Source organism: Anopheles coustani, chromosome 2, assembly GCF_943734705.1.
Source record: "Anopheles coustani chromosome 2, idAnoCousDA_361_x.2, whole genome shotgun sequence".
In the NCBI taxonomy this organism is placed as follows: domain Eukaryota; kingdom Metazoa; phylum Arthropoda; class Insecta; order Diptera; family Culicidae; genus Anopheles; species Anopheles coustani.
Window position 1 is genome coordinate 73,024,998 of NC_071289.1, and position 25,461 is coordinate 73,050,458.

Genomic DNA, 25,461 nt, shown 5'->3' on the forward strand with positions numbered 1-25,461 from the left:
AACATTCAACATCTTCGTGTGGCGAACGGTGAACGGAACAAAACACTAGCCAACATTCCAGCCCGGCTGCTGGGTGGTGCGATAACCCTTCCTGAGTGTGCCTCCACCGCCCTCCCGGGATCAGCTGATCGGTGCACCGATCGTACCAGCCTTTTACCCGCGACCTACTTCTTTTCGCGTCTTGAGATGGTGGTGGCCGCCTGAGCCGCTTGCCTTGGCCGGTTGTTCCCAGCTGGTCAGATGTTCTATTATCTCTTGGAAGGCGGAAAAGGGGTAGGGTGAGGGTAGGGTTTTGTGGACGCCTTACGCAAGCAAGTTTGTGTATGTGCGTTCGATGGTGGCTCGAGTGGGAAAAAATGGCGCATGAGAATGGTATTTGCAAATCGCCTACTTTCCCTTTGATCGTGCAAAGTCCACGCTATTTAACACAATTATTGTATGTGTGTGTGTTGCGTTTCTCCAGCATCGTATGTTCACTTTGCCAATCGTTATCATTCGATTCGGTTATGAACGAAGAAAGAGAGATGGAGAGAGCCGGAAGAAAGTGAATGGAACAAACTGTAGTTGATAAACCCCGAATAACCCCCGGTCGTTGTAATATAAGTCACGAAATAAATAAACTCTAGCTTTTTGGACATCTCATCAAATTGTTTGTTGAATTTCTTTAGCTTGATCGAATGAGTTCTACTGTCTTAAAATAACTATATATTGTTTACAAAAAATAGTTGGTACGATATTACTTTTCTGAAACATGTGTTCTTCAATTTTCCCATACACGTACCAGGTTTGTTTGCATATTTGCCAATATTTTATTGCTGTACACTTGCAAAATTCCGATTGTAAAGATATTTATAATAAGTAAAAAATGAGAAGATAAAGCAAACCAGGCATGGTATAAAGTTGAAGATAACCAAACTTGTCATCGATTTATCTCCGTAAGACCCCTACCAAATGTTCACCAAATCTAATGCAATTTTGGACCATGGCCAAATTGAATACATAAAGAGGGAGAGGGTTTCTCTGCCCGGTGGGTGAGAATTTGGGAACAACGTATAACCCTAACTAATGTACGTTAATTTTTCGCACGATTCGCACATCGATCGTAGCCGGCTGCTTTCCACCCACTCGGGAAAATCCTAGGTTACAGCGGGTGTCAGTTTCCTCGTGTAGCTAAATTTATTCGTAACCCACACATACACACATACACATGCAAACGCCATGCACAAATCCGATGTTCGTGCTCCCACGTACCAGGCGCCTCCATCGGGGTCGCAAGACTCGGGTTTTGAGGGTGCAATTTATTTTTTCTTCGTGGATTTTGTAGAAAATATCTCACCAGACGTGTGGCGCCAACTAATATTTTCTCGGTGATTTGTCTTTATTTTTTTTTCAAAGGGACCTTTTCCACTGGGAAAAACGTCAAATAATGCAGCTCAATTTCGATATTTTCGTGAGTTGCACCATGTGTTACAAAAAAGTTAAACTCTTTCGAACAAACCCAACCTTCTACAACTCAACGAACGTACTTTTTTCGTTCTAAAATCACTCCGCTTACTTCCGGGGGGGAAAAAAGGGAGACCAATTATTTTCGTATTACACCCGCGTTCGTACTACAACGTTACACGCGTTGGTATTTTTATTTTTCCCTCTCGCCGGCGGCCGAGACACAGTCGTCTGCCTAAATATAGTTCCGGGCGCATAAAACACATTTGTCGCTTTCCGACGTCGACGGATTTGTCTTGGTCCGACCCCCACCCCAGCCAGCCTCTCGCATTTTCCGTGCGCTTCCGCTTTTTTTCCGCGACGGAGACGGAAAACGTTTCCTTCCTCCCTCTCTGGTCGGGTGATTATTTTTAGACCATTTTCCTTTGGGCACACACCTACACCCCCGATACGGACGGGGAGAGGAAGTGGTAATGTGTCGCCCGTCAGTAGGTGGGAGGGATGGTAAGGATTTTCTTCCTTTCTTTACGCCGTCGACGCGGTTTATGTTGAAACGAAAGAAACTTTTTTTGTTTTTGGTTTTCCGATTTTCTCGAGGGTCGTTTCGCTCATGGTGTGTGTATGTGGGTGTGCTTTATTTTTCCTTGGGCCCCGTTTGGGGTCGCCGTGACTTGGTGGTTGAAACATTTAAGGAATTTTCGTCCACGACCTGCCGGCGACAGTTTTGCTCCACGTCATCCTGAGTTCCCCGTGCCGAATCGTTCGTGTGTCATTTGGAAGGGTTTTTCGCGTAGAAGCGAATGATGCTGGGAATTTTCCGAGACGCGCCCACGTGCGTTGGAAAAGTCATCCACCTGAAAAGGACGGTTTTTTTTTTGTGTTGCACTGAATTTTCCTTCGAAGTATTAAAGCTGTAACTCTCTTTTGTTTTACCGTTCGCATGATGGTTTATCTAGCGATTGTGATATTATTTTCCACTTCTTCCATACTCTTGTTTGTATCAAGGACCTCGTGCCTACATCCTACGCAATGACGCACTCGAAAAACTATCTTTTCTCTCTGACGCATAGATAAACGAACTTTTTTCAGTTTCTCTTATCCCTTGCGGATTCCCTGACTTCCTACCACGTAGATCTGAAACATAAACTAACACCATTTGGTTTGGCATTCGATCCTGGAGAATGGGATCGTGAACACAAACCCCCAACCACCACCCAAACTGTGCGGAAAGCTATTTTTATCGCCCAAACGAGTGATATCGCCGGTCTATCAATAGATTGGCCCGATTACATCACAATCTCCCTTGTGGTTCGCAAGTAAAATGGGCGCAGCGTGTTTCCTAATTTAATTAATTTAACTGATTTTTTTAAATGCATACCATTTACATCTGATGGCTACAAAGGCGTTTAAAAATTCGACGAATATATATTATAGTTTAATCACTTCAAACTGGTGCTGGGAAAACCCCTTAACTGTGCCATCGTTAGTAATCATTTTCATAATCATGCTACGTGGTGCAGTTCGGCCAAACCATTCCCTAACAACAAATACTACTGGCCTCGTGGAAAAGTAGAAAAATGCCTACGAATTGATGCAATCAAACACTGCCGGACGCTCGCAAGGTTTTGGATAAAATTAGAGTCACTTTGAACAGTGCCAGTCTTGTGTTCGTGTCCCCCGGAGAGAGGGTCTGTTATTGATGGGGTTTTTGGTTCAGCTTTTGGGACACTCCATGGGGAACACCAACACACCAACCAAAAATTCCACACAAATACCACCGAGCACCAAGCACCACATAATCATGCCGAGCCGGCACACGAAACATCATGAGAGGCAACATTAACGGTTTGAGACGAATATAAAAAAAAGGGAAACACAACACCACCACCACCACCCCCCGGCACACACCAAGAAGCAGCCCCGAAAGTAGGTCAATGACGAATGTCTGTTAGACGAACACGCGGACGAAGATAAAAGAGTGGCAGAGAAACTAGACCACCGCGCCGCGCGCCTGTTTTGCGGGGTGGAGGGGGGGGGGGGGGCACACAGTTCGGTGCTGCAAACGGCACTGCATTTAGACGGCTGGCTACAGTGTGGTACACATGTTTTGCTCGTGCTGCTTTTGCGAAAGATACGAAGGAAAAGCCTTCCCAATGTTTGATCACCGAAAATCACCGTATTTTAAAACAAAATACTCTTCATTTGGGAAGGCTTTTTTCCAACCATCACTCTTTTTCTCGTTTGTGTTGGGGTCGGTGAGCGATTGATAAGCTATTTTGGTCTTATCTCTCAAACCGAGCAGTGGCTTGAAAGTCATTGCTGCTATCTATTGCGATTCCAAATTTCCCATCATTCAGTATCATAGCTAGCAAAACATCATTTCTAACCCGTGTGGTATTACTGATTCATGAATTTTATTTTTTTCTCAAGTTTTTCTGGTCTAACGTTCAATCGTTTCCGAAGGTTTCGGCTATTCGATCACGATGATGATCGCATACCTGGGCAGTAAATAGCATTGCGGGTAATTTCTCTGAGTACACCCGGGTTGGACCACAACTACCTTCGGTTGCGAGAAGATGTTGATGGGGGAGTGGGGGGTCTGAAACTGAAAGTCAACCGAGTGGGGTCGGTCGGTCGGTTGGAATCTGTATCAGTAGGTCAAAGCGCGCAGGTTCGAGCAGACGGCGGGACGGCCGGGAGCCGGCCGGCTTGGCACAGATTTTGTCCGATGATTCCGACATTCCGACCATGCTTACCGGAAATACCCAAGCCCCAAGTGATTTATTATTAGCCGTGTTCGGGACGATTTTGTTAGGGACCAGCAAGGGTTAGCGATTTCAAAGTACAGAAAAACTCCCTGAAACGATGCAATGGCCATATCCTATCACCTCCTTTTATTAGTAAATTACATTACATTCAATTACTGTTCAGCGAAGGGCAACACTGCACAAACATAACACACCCTGACCTGACCGTTAGGGATTCCCCGAACAATTACGGGTCGACCTTTATACACGAGTCGTACCGATTCGCGGAAGTCCGAGTTACGTCAGAAGCCGGTTTTGTACGTGGGCAATACTGTATATGCCACACACATATTTTGCATAAACAAACCATCTGCGTCCCTTCCAGACGGGGGAGATTTGCGTCATGATCAAGAAAATAGTCCCAAGCCTCCAAACTCAACTATAGCGAAAATCGTCAGAGCAGACAGGAAGTTTGTGTAGAACATTTACAAAATGTGTGGCAAATGTTGTTTGCTTATCCTACAAAACGACGGGACATACCCGTGGGTAGTGTAAGGATGGAAAATATCGAAGTAAAGTGATTAGTCTTTGAAGGTCAGCAAATACTAAAGTAAATACAACAATTGCTTATATCATTTCACTGACGAATCAATGTGTCGCAGAAATCGCATAAAAGGCGGAGAAAGTAAAAGCAAAATTTGCGGGGGAATGTTGTTGGAGAAAACCAAAAAGAAAAAACACAAACACTTCCTTTCGAACGTCTCGTAAGACTGTAAGAAGGAAATATAAGACATGGGGAAAGGAAATGTCAGCTTTTATAAAATCATGTAAGCAATGGTCGATTTCAGCCGTGTAACTTCTTTCCGTTCGCAGTGAAGCTGAAGTCATACAAGTGTGGAGACAAATTGATTGCCACCGGATGATGACGTATGGCTCCGCTTGTGTTTATGTTTTTGGTGCAAATCGTTGGAGAATGTATTTGATTTTTTTTAGAACATGAACACGTTAACTTTTTACAAAAGAAAACGAACATTAAAACAACAGTTGGAAATCAAAAACTCAATGAAGGCGCGATGAAAATAGTGTGTCATTTGACATTTTGACTACCCTTTTGACATCCGGTTGATAAAACACTGTAAATCCATGTCATTCAATTAATCACCGCAATCCTTTTCGCGACCCACATTCAATTTATGTTCGTGGTCAGTCACAGTTGTCGTTTTAAAAATATTTACATGTTCGTAATCCTCTTATTAGGCCCGTCTTCCATTGAGCGCCGCCTGCTTTTGTGTTGGATGTGAAAGGAAATCAATACGCAAAGTCGTGTTGGTGTGTGTGGGTGGTTTTTTTTTCGTATCGCTTCAAACTGCATTTTCATTGCAGCATATGCATTCGTTTGTCTTGGCATGCAATCGCGGTTTGTTTCTCTCATTCTCACGCGATCCCGTGGAGTGGATGGATACACAAATGGTGTTGTTGTGTGTCGTCATAGTCGGTTGAGAATGAGGTCATCGTGGTATCCAAATATCACAAAGCGCGCGAGAGAGAGGGTTAAAGGTGAAAAAGACGTGGTTGAGCGAGTGAGAAGGCATGATTTTGTGTGGTAATCGATGACACAAAAAATACGATAGAATCAAGAGGAAAAAAATCCCCGAGCAATACTCCATCTTACGTCACCATTTCGTTTCGTGACCTTCCTGCCGTCTCTATCGTTCCCCGTCGTCCGTTTCGGCTGAACACCGATTTGTGTGTTTGTGTGTGTGTGTGCGCGTGGCCCCGATGCACCGATACTGCAGTTGTGCAGCACAAGCCATTTCTCTCTTTCTCATTCGCACTCTTTTCCACCGAGTCATGAATGAAATGTGTACCAGCCTTGTGTGCGTGTGTGTGCTAATTTTTTTCCGGATGTTTCTGCCGAATGAATTGCGCATATACTACGTGAAGCAGCACTCGCTCGTCGTCGAATGCACTCGCCCGAGCAGCGATGATGCGTAATAAAGGGGTGCGCAGGGGTGAATGATGCATTTTTTTTGCAACGTGTGTGCAACGAGAACTCGACGCCAGGGCGCGGTAGTAAAGGGGGCGAGTGGGGCTGGTGCAACGAATAATAAACAAACAAACATTGTACGACTTCGATCGGTTCTCCGCGGGCTGCTCGAGTGCACACGCGTGTGCGGCCATAAACATAAACAATTACGCAGCACAACCACACGCCGGTGAATTCCCTCGGCAAAGTTCCTTCAAATCGTCTTCGCCGGCGTGGAGCGTTGCAAATAGTTAGACGATAAAATACTGCGAAACTATGGTGGTGATCTAAGGGCTAAACAACAGCGCTTTGTTGATTTAGTCGAAAGTAATAGAACACGAGGTTTAGAGAAGGAAGAGTTCCTTCCCGATTCGCTTCAAAGTGTAAGAAATCATCAAGAGGATTGTTTAGCCAAACGCGGATGCCTTTCGATTCCACTGTAATTGTCCATGCCAGCTATGAGTTTTATACGGCACACCGGTATCGTTAAAAGTTAATGAATTATTTTATGGCTGCCATTAGTTGTTGCAGCGTTGCAACATTTTAACGCGCGTGATGGCAATAGAACTGTGGGAGGCAACAGTTGCAACAAAACGGGAAGTTTCAAGTACAGATAGTAAGTTCTGAAAGGAACTATTAAGTATTTCTATATTTCTCCAAACTTTTGTACATTTTTCATTCATACAGTTTCCTGTATCATATGCTGATATTATTGAAAATTACTTAAATTCTATTTATTTCTAAGACACGACATGACACTGATTTTATACATCCAAATTTTTGGTAGCAAATTTCCAATCAAACATTTTCCATTTATTGTAATACATTCGGTAAACTTCAACTAAACTTTTAAAAAATTATTGCATCCTCTGTTTTTGCAACTTTTCTTCAATAAAAAACACAATCGATGTCGTAAAGGAGACAAATCGATGCGTCCAAAGCGAAGAATTTGTAATTAGTGCGTCGACTAAATATAGTGCACGGATTCTTACCACTTCCTACTAACGGTTGTAAATATTAATAAGATCTTTATAAAGCTATGGAAATTATTAAAATCTAACTTGTAAAAGAAGCGTGAAAAAGGTGAAATAAAAAAATAAATTAAAACAAAGAAATGTTTCTCAAATGAATATTTACTATGGGTAATTATTCCAAGGTTGCCCGGGCCTGGGCACGTGTCTCCCTTCCGACCAGCAGCAACCTTGGCCGCCCTTGATTCCACCCGGTATCGCCAACAGTGTCTTCTGATAGCACAAGTTTGCTGCAAGTGCAGGGAGTCGGTGCGAACTCATGCCCGCAAATGATAACGCACCAGAAGTATAGAAAAAGTGCGAGGCTTCTGCAAAAACAAAACAAAAACAAGTGAGTAAAAATATACGCTGTTATTGAACGGTGTGTCTGCTACATAAACAATAACGATACCACCTGACGAGTGGGCTGCCGAGAACGTGAATCAAGCTGTTCGATTGCGGGTGCAAAACCACGGGGACAATTTGCAAAGTTGTTTTTAGTAATGTTTGCTCACGATTCAACTGATAACAACGCTTCGTTGTAGCGCCATTTTGACACGTACCTATCGTATGGCAGCTTCCTTGTCCATGCCCTCCCGCTTCGGGCTACCACAACCATTTCACTGTTGTGTCACTCACGATAAGAGTGTCGCTTGCGCATGTGCGTTTTCCGCAGGAGATGAGAAAAAGTTAGTATTTTCTTTTTCGTTTCGTTTCGTTTCCGTTTGCCCGTCAGTGGCGCTCGGTAGTCGGCTAGTACTACTTACCGCAGCACTGCTTTCACGTGTCCTTTAACACGGCCTGCTGCCACTCCCGGTTTTGTTAATGTGAATGACCTTCACATACCGTTCTTCCTCGGCAAGGCCTACTCGACTTTGTTGGCTGTTGTTTGTTGGATTGAGTGGAGATGATGTCAATTCGGGAGTGCTTTCGAGGTTGATTCAGTGATGCTGATATCACGTTTCTTGCTCATGTTTCTCCCCATGACGAATGGCGCCTTAGTGATGCCATTCGCTTTTGATAATTTTATTTAAATTCTTCGAACTTCTCGTTGCGTGTTACTTAAAATCGGAGGAACATAAAAAGTACTGGGACTTGATAAGAGTTACGCCGAACTTTTAGTGTTTGGTGTTTCATAGTTTACTCTTTTCTTGATATTTATTAATTTATTACTGACGAAGTACTCAATGTACAAAAATAGAAACAAAATAAAACTCATTTCGAGATGAAAAGTTTAGTGGAATTTTCTTCCCTACTTAAGGTTTTGTACGGTAACTTGCACGATGGAAATTGAGCTGTTCCTTCGGCCTGACTTGAAAGAAATATCACGGATAATGCGTGAAAAACTCCGCTAATTGGTGGCAATGACAGCAGCAACAAAAAAAACGGGGGCTAGTTATAAAACACATTTAATATTATTCTGGGTGCAGTCGGGCGTACGTGTGTGCTGTGTGTGTGTGTGTGTGTGTGTGTATGGTTGCGATTCACCGGGTCTCGTCCGTCCCATAAATTCGTTCTGTGCCCCGTTCGTCGTCCTGCTTCACAGCATAAGAGCTCGCCCCAAACCAAGACCAGTTTTCGGCCAAGAAATGGGTTTAAGAAAATGTGTCTTCCATTCGCATTCGGATCTCTGGGGGGTTTGTTTTGTTTTTGCTCCTCTCCCGCCCGCCCACCCGGTCCCGCCTCGATCCGAGCTACGCGGCTCCTAAACGCCGGGTCCAATATGGCCGACGCCAACAAGTCGACGTGTTTGTGCGGTGTTTCCGTCGTTCATCGAACGATAACGAAACCGCCGGTCCGCGAGTGCGAGTTCAAGGTAGTGCACGATTGGAATATATTTTGACGCAGTCCAAAAATTTATCGCCTCTAGGAAGGGGGGAGGGGAAGGCGGGAAGCGTCGTCACGAGGGAGGTGAGGGAAGGGAGGGTAGAAGCTTCGCGGTTCGTGACGCCCGTTTGTGCCGTTTTGTGGTCGCTGAGAGCTTGAGAGATAGAGCTCCGTGGCTCGCGTAAGACACTGGGCGGAAGGGGAAGCCTAAGCAGGGTGGCGAACGGGTGGGCCGACAGATTGTGCAAATAGTAATCGTCGCTCTAAGTGTACGCGAGCAGTGACACTAGGGCGTCGGCACACACAGACAACACAGTAGAAGCTAGGAGACGAAATGTTCGCTCTGAAAAAGGGTTCCTTCTGCTCTCGGCCTGCACATTTCGAGGAAAATCGGCATCATGTAAGAGGATGTCCTTGGTGTGTCAGACGTTCAGTCCCGTCCCTCAGCCAAAATCCCGGAAGCAAAAGCCGCGGTGTCCCGGTTTGAAGTTCGCTCCAGTTTCTTCAGCGGACGAAATTTCTTGTCGAGTTTGGTAGTCCGCCCCTGAAAGTCCGCTGTCCTAACAAGCGGCTGACTGGCCGAGGAACGTACACGAAATTGATTCATGACAGCGTACTTTCGGCCTTTACCGATAAGATGGAGGCAACATTAATTAATTACATTAACTGACAACTCGACGTTCAATTGGGGTGAACGTTATGGATTGTCTGTCCAGTGATAAGCGTACCTTACTTTCACATTTTAAATGTTTTACGTCCCTTACTTTGAACACCAAACAAAAATAATTAATATTTTTGACAATCAGGTGTATTCAGGTTGCTTGAACTTTTCAATGTTCATAAAATTTTATCAGAACAAAAAATGGAAGTTTCAGGGGAAACGTTTTCAGAAGCGTATTGTTATAAACTTTGTTGATTAATGTTACCCACAAGAGCGATGTTTTTGTTTCATGAGGTGATAGTAGTGTTGTGCATAATGAATCTTTTGGTGAGATTCATTCATAAGAATCTTTTGGCGAGATTCATTCATAACTCGGGGTCCACACTACAGCGTGACGTCGCCTGACAGGAGCTGAACTCCATATAAAAAAAAAAACCTTGCGCGATGTCGCGCGGATCACGCTAGGTTTTTTTTGCATGGAGTTCAGCGCCTGTCAGGCGACGTCGCGTTACGCGACGGTGCAGTCTGGAAAGCGTGTAAGAATCTTTCACCTAAGATTCATTCAGATGGATTCATGAATCTTTTGGGATTCGAATCTTCAAACCTTAATGAATCTTTCAAAGCCTTAATGAATTTTTATGAATCTTTCATGGATCTCCCCGATTCATTCATTGGCGTGAATCATGAGACCAAAAAAAATAACAAAACGGGTGGGGTCCCTCTACTCACTTTTGGCCCATCATTTTTCATCAGTTGATGCATCTTTGGGATTCATGAATCTCTCATCCAAAGATTAATGACTCTCTAAAACACAAAGAATCAATTGGATTCATGAATCTGAATATAAATTACACAACTCTAGTTGATAGTAATTTAGCTTAAGAAACGAAATAATTAATACCCTTAATAGAACGTACATTTGCGATGGTTTTGGTAGCTTAAATAACCGCAGTTTAGTTGGTTTATCGTGAGAAGAAGAATTTGCAATCTCACCAAAAGTGATACACCAATGTGTGTGGCGTAGTATCCACGATGAATGCGCATCTGTCACGCAAAGGGAATGGGAAGCGAAATTCTGCTATCTTTGGTTACGTATAAGCACGCCTGTCCTACCCACTCAAGCGATGTAATCCATTTCTTTTCCATTTTGCCATCGTTATTACGTGAAGACGCTACCGATGCTTCCGTCCCTTCATTCACTCACCCATGCGATAACACTCGCCTATCGTTATCGTGACGTTTCCGAAACGGGGATATCGAATAGAAGTAACACCAAATATCAAACGTATACAGTCAACCGTGCGCCTCCATTTTTGTTTGGTGTTGTATGCTTTTTTTCTGCTTGTGATGTAAAACCATTCCATGGGCGAATTTTTATTTCACGACCTAAATACTGTCGATGTGGTTCGGAAGGGTTGTGTTTTGATTGGTATTCCATTAAGAACCAAGACCGGTGCTACTAGAAGTACATTACTACCACCACTACTACTACTAACACCCGATCGAGTAATTTAGCTCCCCTTTTGTTTTCCTCCCGCGAGAAACCGGACCGAAAAGTAAAGTTGGGGCAAGACGAAGGGGGCCCCATCCTCCCGCCCCGATCCGATGGGTAGCGCTGGGCGTGTGGGGTGTTGCCGTTGTTTCGGAAGTGATGTCAATAACCTTACAAGGTTTTTCTCCTAGACGGGGTCGCGTTTGCTCTGTGTGATGTTTTTTGCGCGCGCGTGTAGCGTTCTCGTTTTGTCCTCATCGTCTTCCTGGTTGGTCGTTTCGAATTTTCATGAAGTTCGCAACATTGGGGAGACATTATTAAAGACTCATGTCATCATGGTTGTAGGTGGAAAACAAAGGAATAGGATCTTATCTATGATGGATTGACTGTTTATCAGTAGTTTTCCGGGTCAACACCGCCAGTGGGGAGCGGGAAAAAGGATGGGATCGATTGTTCATTAAGGTATTATTTATTTTCGGTTGGTGTAGGTTACATTGAGGGTAATTCTTTTGGCAATTGGGGCGCAATAAAACCCGTTTTCTTTTTCCCTAACCATAAACAATAAAACCAAAACAGGTTACCAAGTTTCCTCCACAATTGGTTCCAGTGAATCTTCCACTTCAAAGAACGATAACAAGTTTTCCCTTCCATAGGATCGATAAGCGGCTCGAACGGCGAAGCAATTTTGTCAAATTGAAGTGATTACGACACTTCAATTAATTGAGATGCCTTTTCAATTCTTTGTCTCTGTCGGAAGGAGTTCTTGGCTCGTGGTGATGATGTGTGGTACTCGACTCCACTCGAACAGCGAACGTGTATGTGTGGAGGGCCTGTTTTTCTATCCCTCAGCGAGTCAGACATTTTCTACAACTTACGGTTCGACCGAATGGGCCACCACGATCGGCACTTGCCATCGGGAAGCGATTAGATAACTTCAGGGTCAAACCATCGACGGCCCGCGTGTTGTGCGTCGTGTCCGCTGGCCAGACTTACACTTCTTGTCCAGCAGCTGACGTAGAACCTTTTTAAAAAAAAGCGGTGTGACCGGCGGGCGGAATAATGTCCTGTATAAATAGCCATCGGGGAGGGAGGATTTCGAGTTCGTTCCATCATATTACGGCGTTACCGGGGGAGGTTTGCTTGCGTTTGGACTTCCCATTACCACCCGGGCGAAGGTTGTCCCCCCGTTGGCACGTTGCGCCATTTCACAAACACACTCGAACTGGACTGGTTTGCTTTTGCCGGTTCATCCCCCATGTCGCCCTCTCCCCCGGCCCTGATAACAGAGATGATCATCTTTTTTCGCGTGGCGGCCGCACAAAGTGTTAATCTTGTCCACCATTAATTCAATACACCAGCACTAATTCAATACATCGGGCTTACCGTTTTTCGTACCAGCATCCCTTTCCAACTCCCCAGATGATTGATGTTGATTTTTTCACTTCACTCGTCATACGACAAAAAAAAATAAGCCGAAGAATCTTATGACCAGTTTCCAATTGCTTCACTTTTTCGCCCGAGCCTGATAATCGCGGTTTAAGGTGTCGAATTTTGCCACAGCGGAAAAGAGCGTGACGGTGAAGCAGTGACTTCCGCTGGCGCCTTCCCGGGACGTGATTATGGATGCGCTAATCTCGGAGGGAAAAAGGAGCGATCGAGAAAAATAAGAAACGGACAAAGTTTGCATAAGCAATTCGAGTGTGCAACGGCTCTCCGTTATCATCTCCGAAGGTGGTGCTGCTTACGGAAGATTTCTACGTGCGCTTTTAAGCTGCTTGTTGATGCTGCATCCGACTTCCTCCCGCCGTAGCAGTAAAAGTTTATTTTACTGCAGCCATGAAGATGAATCCGAGAATACCAACCAGCCGGGCAATGTGCGAGCGATAAGTTTGGTCCGAGGGATTCCGTTTCGCTGATTGTGTGATGACCTTTGCGGCATAAAAAATCAATGCAAACGCAAATGGAAGGAATTGGAATGATTTTTGAGGTCTAGAATGGGTGGCTAAAAATAGTTCACATTTGATTTGTACGCTATAAAAGAATGGCCGTCAAACGCCTCTCTTGAACCCTAAACGTTGCGAAGAAGGAAATAAACACAAATAAAAATCATGTTCAAATATAGATTTTATATTTCTGACGATCAAGCATTCGTTTAGAAGTTAAACTATTGAGAAAAATGCGAGAAAAAAAAATTAGAATTTAATTCATTGTTACATAAAAAAATGGTTTAAAAAAATAATCATACTAGGTTTTTTCTTGCTTGAAAATTCCAATCATGATAAACAAGTTGAGCACGCATTTTTTTTACCACAATTCGGTTATGGTTTGTATGTTTTTTTTTTTATAAAACATAAACTATTTATTTTATAAATAGATAAGGTGTACAAACAAAATTTTCTTATACTCTATAATCACAAATACAGTGCACACTTAAGGACATTTACATCGATCGCAGCATCATTGTTTCCAATGATGTGGATGATGTAGTTTGCAAACAAACGAAGGACAACCTTCCGCTGCGCAATGCTTATCTTCCCAAGCACTGGGAATCGGAGACACTCGAAGGACGACTGACACCCTGGAGCTTCATTCCTGATGCACTGCTGCAGCAGGTCCCAGGCGGCAATAACGCGAGTGCAGGAGGTGAACATGTGTTCCAGGGTGTCACACTCAACACAGAACATGCAGGAAGCCGAAGACGTGCGTCCCATACGCATAAGCAGCTCTCCGTGCGGGATCTTGCCATTCGCGAGCAAATATAAGGTGGATCTTTGCTCCGCTGTTAGTTTGCTTCGGTGTATGTTGTTCCACACCTTTTTCCAGGTTGCCTTCGGATGGGACTGAATCTTGGCTGGGGGTAGTCTGTTCACTTGCAACCTGCGGAGGGCCTTGGTGGATAGCTGTTTTTTTACCGCCGATGGAGTGTACGCCAGTTGCTGGATAACACTGCGAAGGCACGGATACGTAGATGGTATCGGTGAAATATCTGGGGGGTTTCCCGCACACAAGATGTGTTGGGCTCCAAATGGGAGGCTTTGATGTTCTACAACATAGCGGTTTGTAAGTAGGGCTGCTGTCATCACGGCTGGGATGTGGAGGTTTAAGCCCCCACGGTCTCGTGGCAGGGCCAGCTGCTGGAGCGAGACACGTATACCCCCAGATCCGTTCCATAGGAGAGATCCGATCAAACTTGTCACCTTGGCTATGTCCATTGCGCGAGGGCCACAGACTGACGCAACAAACCATAGCTTAGGGAGCAAGAATGAGTTGAGCAGCGTTACCTTTTGCAGCAGGTTTAGATCTCTCACCCTGTGCAGCCATACCAACTGACGAAAGTGATTGATAACAGTATCCCAATTGTGGCCCGCTGTTTCCCGGATACTGTTAGAGAACAGAATTCCAAGTAAACGGAGCCGTTCTACGGTGTGCAGCCATGGCAGGCTGATTCTGTTCTCGGTTGTCACCATTCCGATGTCCAGAGCCGTGGTTTTAAGGACGTTTAACCTCGCTCCAGAAGTGACTCCAAAGGCCTCAATTTCTGCTCTCACCCGCTCGATTGTGGAAGGGGAAGTACTCACCACGGAGACGTCGTCAGCATACGCGTTGATCAGGTCGTCCTGATCGCAGCATATATCTTCGAGTCTCTTGATGAGGGGGTGAAGGTAGAGGATGAACAGGTGCATTGACAAGGGATCTCCTTGTCGCACGGAACGTTGGATGGGAAAGGCAGGTGATAGGGATCCATTTACAATGACACGGGACGAAGATTGCTCACCAATTTTCCTCAAAAGCCGCACTAGTGCGGGATTAAACCCTAATGAATCCATCGTTCCAAACAGGAAGCCCCTGTCAACACGGTCAAACGCCTGCGAGAGATCAAAAGAGACGAGTTTTGCACACTTCTTCTTCCGTTTAAGTTCGAATATTCTCTCCTTAACAGAGAGTACAGCCTGGAAGATATTGCAGGGTTTATTGCTACACTTCTGCGACGGTGAAATGATTTGCCACCTAGCAATAATCTTCTCGAGCCGCAGCTTCAGAATTCTGGAAAGCAGCTTGTAGTCAGTGTTAAGCAGAGAGATCGGACGGTACGAAGATAGTTTGCACCCATCTCCCTTTTTCCTCGCAAGCACTATGACCCCATCGACAAAGGCCGCCGGGAAACGACCGTTGAGAGCCTCGTTGAGAATCAATATGATTTCTCTCCAAATTATCCCAAACGTTCGCTGATAAAATTCAATCGGAATTCCATCCGGCCCAGGAGACTTTCGAGGTTTCGATTTTTCAATTGCATGAAGGACATCACCGTAGGTGATCTCATCCATGCAATCGTTGTTGATTTCGCAATCTTCGGGGATTACACGATGACAGGCAAAAGTATCGTCAACGTTCGTTGTCTCGTCGGTGTATAACTCCCTGTAGTACGTATGTATATAGTCTGTCAGTTGTTTAGGAGAGTCCAAAACAACGTTGTTGTCACACGTAAGTCTGGTGATCACGGTGCGCTCCCGCCTTCGTTTCTCAAGCTGAAAGGTGGAGAGGTTTTCCCCACACACCCTTGTTTCGTTAATCCGTGTAAAGTCCTCAGAGAAACGCCTCTGAAGGAGTAGCATTTCTCCTTTTATACGGTTGATATTGACCAACTCGATCGGATTGGAAAGATACCGACCGTATGAGGACTCTAACTTCGCATAGAGAATGTTATGCTGCAAGCGGAACATGGAGTATTTTTCATTCGTTTTCCATCGGAAGAACGATTTTATTTTTGGTTTGGCGAAATGAATCCACCATTCCATCCAGGAGCCAAAGCTCCTTCGCTGTTTTGTCCAATAGTTCCACTTACATCTAAACTCCTCCAAGTTTTCGGCTGTCAAGATATGTGGCCGAAGTTGCCAGTATCCATTTTGCCGTAACCGAGGTATGTTTGGAAGGCAGATGCGCACCGTGAGCGCCTTATGGTCCGAGAAAGACAATACGTGCATGTCTGTTGCACGCAGTTGATCCTTCATGTCCTTAGAGACGTAGCAGCGATCGATGCGAGAGCCCGAACCACGTGTGATGTGAGAGAACTCTACAAAGTTTCCTTTGAGAGCCTCCCAGCTGTCACACAACTGCATACTGTCAACAAAGTTTTGCAAAGTGAGACTCGTATTCCCCATACCCGTCGCGTCCTTGGACTTCAGCACGCAGTTGAAGTCCCCTGCAAGGATGACCGGTCCCGGTGCATTCCGCAGGTAGTACGCCAACGAGCGGTTGAAAAAGAGTTCCCGCTCAGCTCTGTTTTGACTTCCCGAAGGAGCGTAAATGTTGCATAGCGTGGAAGAATTCTCAAGCCGGACGCAGATTAGTCGTGAGTCCAAGCTACGCTCGACGTGAGAAAATTTTAGGTTCACCCGCAAGGCGATCGCTGTACCTCTCCTTGTGTGGTCAATGTTTGTTACAACATTGTACCCAGGGAGCACTAAGTCTTTGACAGAAACTTCTTGTAGGAAGATTATGTCTGTGTCAAGAGTACGTATGAAAGTTCGTAGTGCATCTAGTTTGGTGGAATTGGATATCGCATTGATGTTTATCGATGCGATCGTCACTGATGTCATCAACTCATCCATTTCCACCAAACCACTATGCGTCCACTTCCATTACCCCAGTCGGTTTCGCTGCCGTGGCATTGGTCTTTTTGGGAGGACGACCTGGCTTACGCTTGATCGGTTCCTCCCCAGACTTGCACGACACGTCGCTGTCCGTCTGTTCGTCCGTCTTTCTCTTACCTGCCACTGTTTGCCAGGAAAGGGATGAAGATGTAGCGGAAGGTGAAGGGACACGAGGGGCTTTGAACGTCGATGAGGTATCGGCGTCCACCTGAAGTCCGGCGTTGTCCATCTTGGTGCTGGTCGATGCTGCCGGTACGGTCAACGCACTTGCCCGGATGAAAGATGCTACTGCCGGGACGGTCCGTGTACTAGCCGCAACGCTAGTGGCCTGCATCGGGATGATCGTTGCTGGTGCGCCTATTGTCAGACTCGAAGCACCGGCCGGTGCGCTCGCCGCGACGGTCGATGTGCTCGCCGCGACGGTCGATGTGCTCGTCGGGACTGTCGGTGCGCGGACGGCCGGTGCGCTCTCCGGGACGGTCGATGCGGGCGCCGGGATGATCGGTGTGCTCGATGGGATGAGCATTGTGTTTGCCGGAACGGTCGGTGTGCTCACCGGGTCGGTCGGTGCACGGACGGTTTGTGTGCTCGCCCGGGGGACTGTTGCTGGAGCAGGGTTTTCGGTGCCATTCTGCACCGCTGAGGCATACGACAGCCTCTCGTTGACGCTCGTCTTCTGAGCCACCAGTTTCCTGCCTTGGGTGCAGGTCATCCCATGGTGTGCAGCAAGACGGCATGTTCGACACGTTTGCTGCTGTCCCCAGTATGTTATCAGCGTCTCTTCCCCTCCAATCGAGACGTATGACGGCACCGGCTTAGACAAGACCGCTGTGACGTAGCGGTATCCGTCAGGGATTCCGGCACACGGGTATGGCTTCGCCCATACTCCGGCTCGGATTGACCGGACTTCTCCGTAGCGAGCAAAGAAATCCGTAATGCATCTGTCCGTGATGTCCTCGGACAGGTCGTGGATTTTGATGACCACGGAATTGTCGACCATTGCGATCGGAATCGGGAATTTCTTCCCGTCGCATTCGAGAGAATGCTTGCCGTCGTTCTCCTCGACGGTTCTTAGAGCAAGGCTCTGGTCCTTCACTCGGATGTGAAGGAAGTGGGATGCCGGCTTCGTCCGGATTGATAGGATAGAAGAGCTGCTTAGACCCAGCTTGGTCATGGCGAGGGTTGTGGCCTCCATCAAGGACGGCCTTTTGGGGAGCTTCGAGAAATCCACCCGCAGGGTGCTTCTCGAAGCAGCCATGATGTGGCTTGCTCTTGCACGTTTTTTAACACTCTGCTCTGTAAAAAGTGCGTCCGATCGCAACGAGTCTCGGAGAGGAACTGACGCCTCTCTTGAACCCTAAACGTTGCGAAGAAGGAAATAAACACAAATAAAAATCATGTTCAAATATAGATTTTATATTTCTGACGATCAAGCATTCGTTTAGAAGTTAAACTATTGAGAAAAATGCGAGAAAAAAAAATTAGAATTTAATTCATTGTTACATAAAAAAATGGTTTAAAAAAATAATCATACTAGGTTTTTTCTTGCTTGAAAATTCCAATCATGATAAACAAGTTGAGCACGCATTTTTTTTACCACAATTCGGTTATGGTTTGTATGTTTAAATAGGAAACAAACAAAAATAAAACTCAAGTTCAAATGTACGCGTTATGTAGATTTTATATTTCTGATTATCCAGCATTCATTTAGAAGTTTTTGCAAAATTTTGACTGGTTAGGACTATTGAGAAAAACCTAGAAATCAGAATTCAATTCATTCGAACATTCTTAATTAAAAATATAACTGATAAAAACTTATCAAACTACGTTTTTCCTTGCTTAAAAATTCCAAGCAATATACAACAACGTACATGATCAGCAAGTCGATCAGGCATATTTTTACCACAATTATATTATCTTTTATCTGTACAGCAAATTTAACGAAACGATTCGTTATGGCTAAACATTCAAAACGAGCTCTGGAACGCTTGGAGGTTTACCTAACAGAATGTAAATGTCTCTCCTTACTCAATTGATAGAAAAATTTAATAACCCGATCATAAAACGCTACAAACCATTTGCCAAAGAAGTGCCGTCAAATGAAAAGAATATTTTGAAAAATACCTCTGTTCCGTTTTTGTTTCGTTTGTAGAATTTCGTTAATTGATTTTTCCATCCCGAAACACGAAACAATGCACCATGATCTCCTCCGGAACGGTCTAAACGTTTCATCGTTTATCCCCGTTTTCCGATGGGCCCCGACACTCATAAGCACTAAATTAGGATGGACTGGAACATCGACAAGCGATGCGGGGGAACCGGCTGTCACACGCTGTTGAACACGGCACACCGCCCAAAAAGGGGGAAAAACAGCTGACAAATGATGCTGGTAGGGCCTTTCGAAATGCGTTCGTCGGGTGCATCGTATCGGTGTCCTTAAAAACGAACCGTAAAAGCGCCCCTTCGCTCGCAATTCCTTCGAAAAGGCGAGTCGTTGTACTTTGGTCCGACTGAATGGTTGTGTCCTCGCGCCAGAGGAAGAAGAGAAGCGGTTGCCCTGCCACAGCTGGCACAATCCGTGAAACCAAGAACCGCCGGGTGAAGAAAAACGGCCAAGGCAAGACGTTCGGGGCGTGCAACAGGGGACAACCATGTATGGTTTATGTCATCGTCTCTTCCCTCTCTCGGTGACGGGGTGTGGGGTGTCTGCCGACCAAAGTTCAACGACATCCCGGCGGCGCAGACAGTTCGTCTTCTTCGTTCCGTTCTTTGGATGAGGATGAGGATCATGATGATGATGATCGTCTGCATCTGCTCGCTACCACTCATTCCTCGCCTCGCGCCTGTGTTCCCTGTGTGTGCCTCTTTGGGGTGGGTACTACGGCTTCCGGATGTCGGTTTTCCCCCTTGCGGAAAATGTAATGCGATACACAGAGTGCGCACGGACCAAGAAGGGGCCCACTACGACTTCGACGCCTGTGACATTCTATGTTTAGCGTGCATGATGCGGATTTGGGTTGTTCGATGTGTGCATTTTCGTGTTTCACCTCCACCACGGAACACGGCGTTGAGGATGTTTTTCATTCTGTTTTGACGGCGTCGCCAGCTTTTGCCATTCTATGCATGATTGAGCCGTTGGATGCAATGATTGAAGCGGTCTGGTCTTGGCACGGAAGGAAATGAAACGCGGAAGAAGCCGATGCTGACCGGCGAATTTTCACGAAGGAAAGAGAAACTTGGAACCTCCAATTTTTTTGTTATGATTGCAAAAGCAGTCTAAAATATTCACCCTAATTTTGAAAAAAAGGAATATAATCTCAGAGAAGAGACCATGCCTGAAACCTCACGATGTTTCTGTATGATCGACATAATAATTTATCTTCCTTCATCTAAATTTTTGTTGGTTAGAAAATGTTAAATGCAATTAAAATGTTTAAGGCATTTTAATTTATGTACGGGACATTTTTTGCTTTGCCTTGTCAAAAGGCTGTTCGCTGTCAAAGGGTCATCTTGTTGAAACAGCTTCAATATTCACTGGTTAATAAATGATCGATCGATCATAAATATTAGCATCGTACTAATGTTGCGCTATTTTTTTTTCTCTTCCGTTCCATTTTATTTCTACAGGTCGACCTGGAACCGGAACTATACATCAACAAAAATCTAGAGTAAGTGAGCTTAAAGCGCAATAATAGTGGATCATTTCTTCTGGACCTGGACTCTGGATTCGAATTCAAAACGAGCGATAGATTTCCATCATATAACGTTGGTTCTTGTAAATGGATCGTCTGATCGTTGCTTTTGTTTCTCATTCGCACAGAACCGAGGGTTCGGAAACGATACCACTGTCGGAGGACATCATAAATCCGGGCGGCCGGATAAAGCTCGGACCGCAGGACTTTGAGCTGAAGAAAGTATTAGGCAAGGGTGGATACGGCAAAGTCTTCCAAGTAAGTGCGCCCCCACCCCATTGCGGGATAAAGTCGGTGTTGGAGCGGTCCCATATTTAACACGCCCGCGTTCGGTTCTCTACTTGCAGGTCAGAAAAACCACTGGTGCTGATGCAAATTCATACTTCGCAATGAAGGTTTTAAAGAAAGCTTCGATAGTTAGAAATCAAAAAGACACCGCCCACACACGCGCGGAGCGGAATATATTAGAAGCGGTTAGGGTGAGTATTAAACGTTTAACATTCACGTTCTGCGTCATCCTAATGAGTTTTCCTTCCTTCTTTCCATCGGCAGCATCCATTTATAGTAGAACTAGTATACGCCTTCCAGACCGGCGGCAAGCTGTATTTAATCCTAGAATATTTGAGTGGCGGCGAGCTGTTCATGCATTTAGAGCGTGAGGGAATATTCCTGGAGGACACGGCGTGGTAAGTTGATGGAAGGAGTTTTCCGGGAGGAATATATTAATGAGGTTCTTTCACTTTTAGCTTTTACCTATGTGAAATTATTCTCGCCCTGGAGCATCTGCACAATCTGGGCATCATCTATCGCGATCTGAAGCCGGAGAATGTGCTGCTCGATGCGCAGGGTCACGTGAAGCTGACCGATTTCGGGCTCTGCAAGGAACACATCCAGGAGGGCATCGTGACGCACACGTTCTGCGGTACGATCGAGTACATGTGAGTGGACATTTTCATTCGACCCGTGGCATTCCCGTGCGTTTGTTTTACTGACTCGCTGCCATTTCTCTCCCGGCTCGTTTCGCTTTATCCAGGGCTCCGGAAATTCTGATGCGTAGTGGACACGGTAAGGCCGTGGATTGGTGGTCCCTCGGTGCCCTCATGTACGACATGCTGACGGGAATGGTAAGCAAAAAAAAATGAGCGCCGGACGAGTGACACAAAAAACAACCGGAACCCCTTTTCCTTCCCCTCGTGCAGCCACCGTTCTGTGCGGACAATCGAAAGAAAACGGTCGATGCCATCCTGAAGGATAAGCTCAACATCCCCGGCTACCTGACGCCGGACTCGCGCGATCTAATCCGACGGCTGATGAAGCGGCAGGTCTCGCAGCGTCTCGGCAGCGGACCGACCGATGGGCAGGCCGTCCGGGCGCATCCATTCTTCAAGAACGTCAACTGGGAGGATGTGGTGGCGAGACGATTGGAACCACCGATCAAACCAGTGCTGGTGAGTTGCAAATGTCTTTCGCGGAAACTTTGGACACACTGATTGAACCCGGCTTTTTTTTCGCGCTTCACAGGCCAGCGAGGACGATGTGTCACAGTTTGACACCAAATTCACCAAGGAGATTCCGGTCGATTCGCCCGACGAGACAACGCTGAGTGAGAGTGCCAACCTAATCTTCCAGGTGAGGGAAAGTGGGAGATGATTTTCCGGAAATGTTTCAACATTGGCATGCTTCCGGTTGATTTATGTGATGTTTCTAAAACGATGGTTTGATTTGTTTGTAGGGTTTCACATACGTCGCTCCGTCGGTGCTAGAAGAGATGCAGACACGCGTGACGACGCCACGATCACCTCGCCGGATGCCACGCCACCATCACCACCACGGTCACCATCTGCATCACCACAACCACCATCTTGGCGGCAGTTCTACCTCGTCCGGCCCAAACAGCCTCAGCAGTGGTGGCCGCATGATGCCCGGCGGTGCGGCAGGCGGGTCGGGAATGGAAAATGGCAACATACCGCCCCACCATCTGCTGCACCATCCGCACAATCACCACCCCCATCAGCAGCACCATCCACAGAATCCACTTTCACACCATCATCCGGGCCAAGGGGTCCAACCTCATCCAGCGCAACCGCAAACCAGTGCCACCCCGGCCGGGATGCGGGCGTTTGGTGCCGCGTCGCATCATCCGGGCCAAGGGGTCCAACCTCATCCAGCGCAACCGCAAACCAGTGCCAACCCGGCCGGGATGCGGGCGTTTGGTGCCGCTTCCATTGCGCGGCGAACGCCACCGCATTTGCAACCGTTCGCACCGAGACCGTCGCCCCAGGACGAAATGATGGACGTATATCCGGAAATGTCCATTTCTTAGTGAGTATCTCTTTAGTATGCCCGATGGGAGGGAACCAAACGAAAAGGCAGTTCTAACGGTTTCGATTCTCCTCTTCTTCTTCTTCTTCTTCAACACAGGCCAATGTTGGTGGACTATAGCAGTTTTAGAAAATTTGTCACCTAAGCAGCGCATGTTTGTCGCATGCTCTACCCAGCGGTGCATGGAACCAGGAAAATGAAAACCTTCAAACTAATTAAACCGTAGTCTAGCGTAAACAAAACAATATATAAGCAAGGCAAGGCAGAGATCGAACTATGAGAACGAGTGGAGGTATCAAGAAAAAAAATAGAATAACGAATTACACCCCCCCATCACCGTCGCCGGCTTTACGCCCAAATTGCTTTCCCGCCGTCACCGACATCGTCCCCTCGGTGCCCCCAATGATCAGGCCATCGCAATCGTAACAACATCGTTTGAGAATCAGGAACAAGGATCGTGTTATTGAATTGTGTTTTTTTTCTACATCAGCTTCTTCACTATTTTATACATTTTACAAATTACTGGCAAGAAACCGTAGGTTGTTTTATAACAATTTCTTTTCATGTAAACTGTTCGGCCTGTGCAAAAATGTATAGATTTTAGTTGTATAATAGCGTACCTAATTGAAAGGAATGGAATAATTGTGAGCTAAAAAACATTTTTGGAAGAAAAGAAACTGCGCACAGAGGTAACGATGGAATAGGAACCGTTTTCCGTTTGCGTTCTTGTTTGGGAAGACTTTTTTTATCGATTAGATTTTTTGTTTTTCTATACGAATACGTTTGGGATGGATATACATATTTTCGATGTTTTGATGTGAAACTTTTATTATTAGTCTTTTTTATATTTTGTAAATTTGCCCACCATTTCGACAGCACGGGGTTCAGGGATACTGCTCATCATGTTTATTGTAAATGTGCGCGATTTCATAACGCTAGACGCCGCTAGCAATAAAAAACATTGAAAAATTTGCACACTTTTGAAAACATTCAAACACCACAGTTATGTGTCTTTAGCTATTGATTAAATTGCTTCAGGGAATGGCTCAAGTAGGGGATAAACATGAAAACTATTAGAAACTTAATGGTTTATTCTATCCTGAATTTGAGGTAACAAGTAAAACAATCAGGTATTACATTCTTTCGCTGGTAAAATATAAAAAAAATGGACATGTTTATCAGCTCCTGCTGATTGTAGCTGGGGAATAACTTTTTTCTCAATAAATAGTCCACCCGTTGGCAAAATCTGCCACCGGAAATAAATTGGATAGCAAAGAAGAGAAATGTTCCTCCAAGCGCGGGCAGTAAAATAAATGGACCGAAACAGTGTTCATTGATTGCCACTAAAGTTAGGCTCGGAGAATCCTCGCTAGATAAAAGAAGTATAAATATATATGTGCACGAGGTGCGTACTATCCCTCCAAGCAAGAAATCACAAATAACACAAAATCAATCTTATGGAGAGCTAAAGAAAATGCCAACTTTAAAATCAACAAGTGAAGACGAGTTACTCTAAAATGAACACTAACTTACACAATAAGACAAAAAAACTATACTGTGAAATCATGTTTATATTTTTTTGTAAAACTATTAGAATATAAATGTGTATACTTCATTACCAGCTCACGACCGTTACTTTATATGTTTTGGGAGAAATTTCGTTCTTCCCAATTGTCCCTTAAGCTCCACGTTGCGTTATTTTGAATGGGAAGGTAAATACGCGCATCAAGAATGTGCGAAGTTATTTCCAATCATCATGCAGTTTAATTTAGATTTCCATGCCATGCTAGACAATTGCTTCACTTAGGAGACAGAAAGTCTTGTCGTGGAACTTACACTTGCCTGAGTGGTAGATTACCCCGTGTATAGAGATTTTACCTGCAAAAACTGAGCGACTTCACTGCAAAGGCAACAGGAAAACGCGTAAGCAAGCAAACAAACACACAACAAGCAAACCAAAAAACCAAACTGTTAACGAAAACTACCATTTGCAATAGTCTGAAAAATAGTGAAAGATACAATGTGACTAACGGAACACTTGTGGAAAGAGGGGCGCAACGGATATCCCTAGGCGCTAGCGAGCATATAAAATAAATCGAAGCATTAAAAAGATAATAGCGAATTGGGTCTTGCGTGGACCGAATGTTATAAAGATATAAAAAGGTAAAATAAAAAACTAAATACAGTGTAGTGTAAAGACGAAACCAAAATGACTGATTTTTATCGGAAAAAGAAGGAGTAAATGCAAAAGTAAAAAATCCCACATAATATACCAAGCAAACAACACAACAAGTAAACCCAACTTTGCAATCAGCCAATGAACGAGTTTTGCTTGAACCTACCAAAAGAATCACCATAGAAACGAAAACCATGCGAACGCGACGAACGGGAGAAAGAAAACTAAGATGTGAGTGAAGAAAGAAAGTTGTAAGAAAACGGTGGTAAATGGGAAGAATTTTTTCTAGCTAAATATACTGAACGTGTCTGTAGAGCGCTAGTGGATGGTTAGATTACACAAGAGTAATACATTAATATTTTAATATAAATGTTTTTTTCCTTTACAATATGTTTTTAAGAGGTCTTTAGTTTC

General features: G+C 45.1%; 1 protein-coding gene across 4 annotated transcripts in view; it reads left to right on the forward strand.

Moving 5' to 3' along the window:
- LOC131266037 (ribosomal protein S6 kinase beta-2) overlaps positions 1 to 25,106 on the forward strand; it is a 32,240-nt gene extending 7,134 nt beyond the window's left edge. For all 4 annotated transcript variants that reach the window (XM_058268379.1, XM_058268378.1, XM_058268380.1 and 1 more), the window contains exons 3-12: positions 20,485 to 20,525; positions 20,678 to 20,807; positions 20,897 to 21,028; positions 21,102 to 21,235; positions 21,296 to 21,487; positions 21,583 to 21,673; positions 21,749 to 21,997; positions 22,071 to 22,178; positions 22,282 to 22,871; positions 22,971 to 25,106. In XM_058268379.1, coding sequence (XP_058124362.1) covers positions 20,485 to 20,525; positions 20,678 to 20,807; positions 20,897 to 21,028; positions 21,102 to 21,235; positions 21,296 to 21,487; positions 21,583 to 21,673; positions 21,749 to 21,997; positions 22,071 to 22,178; positions 22,282 to 22,871; position 22,971 — 1,668 coding nt within the window. In that variant the 3' untranslated portion in view covers positions 22,972 to 25,106. The remainder of the gene's footprint in view (positions 1 to 20,484; positions 20,526 to 20,677; positions 20,808 to 20,896; positions 21,029 to 21,101; positions 21,236 to 21,295; positions 21,488 to 21,582; positions 21,674 to 21,748; positions 21,998 to 22,070; positions 22,179 to 22,281; positions 22,872 to 22,970) is intronic.
- The last annotated feature ends 355 nt before the right edge of the window (positions 25,107 to 25,461 follow it).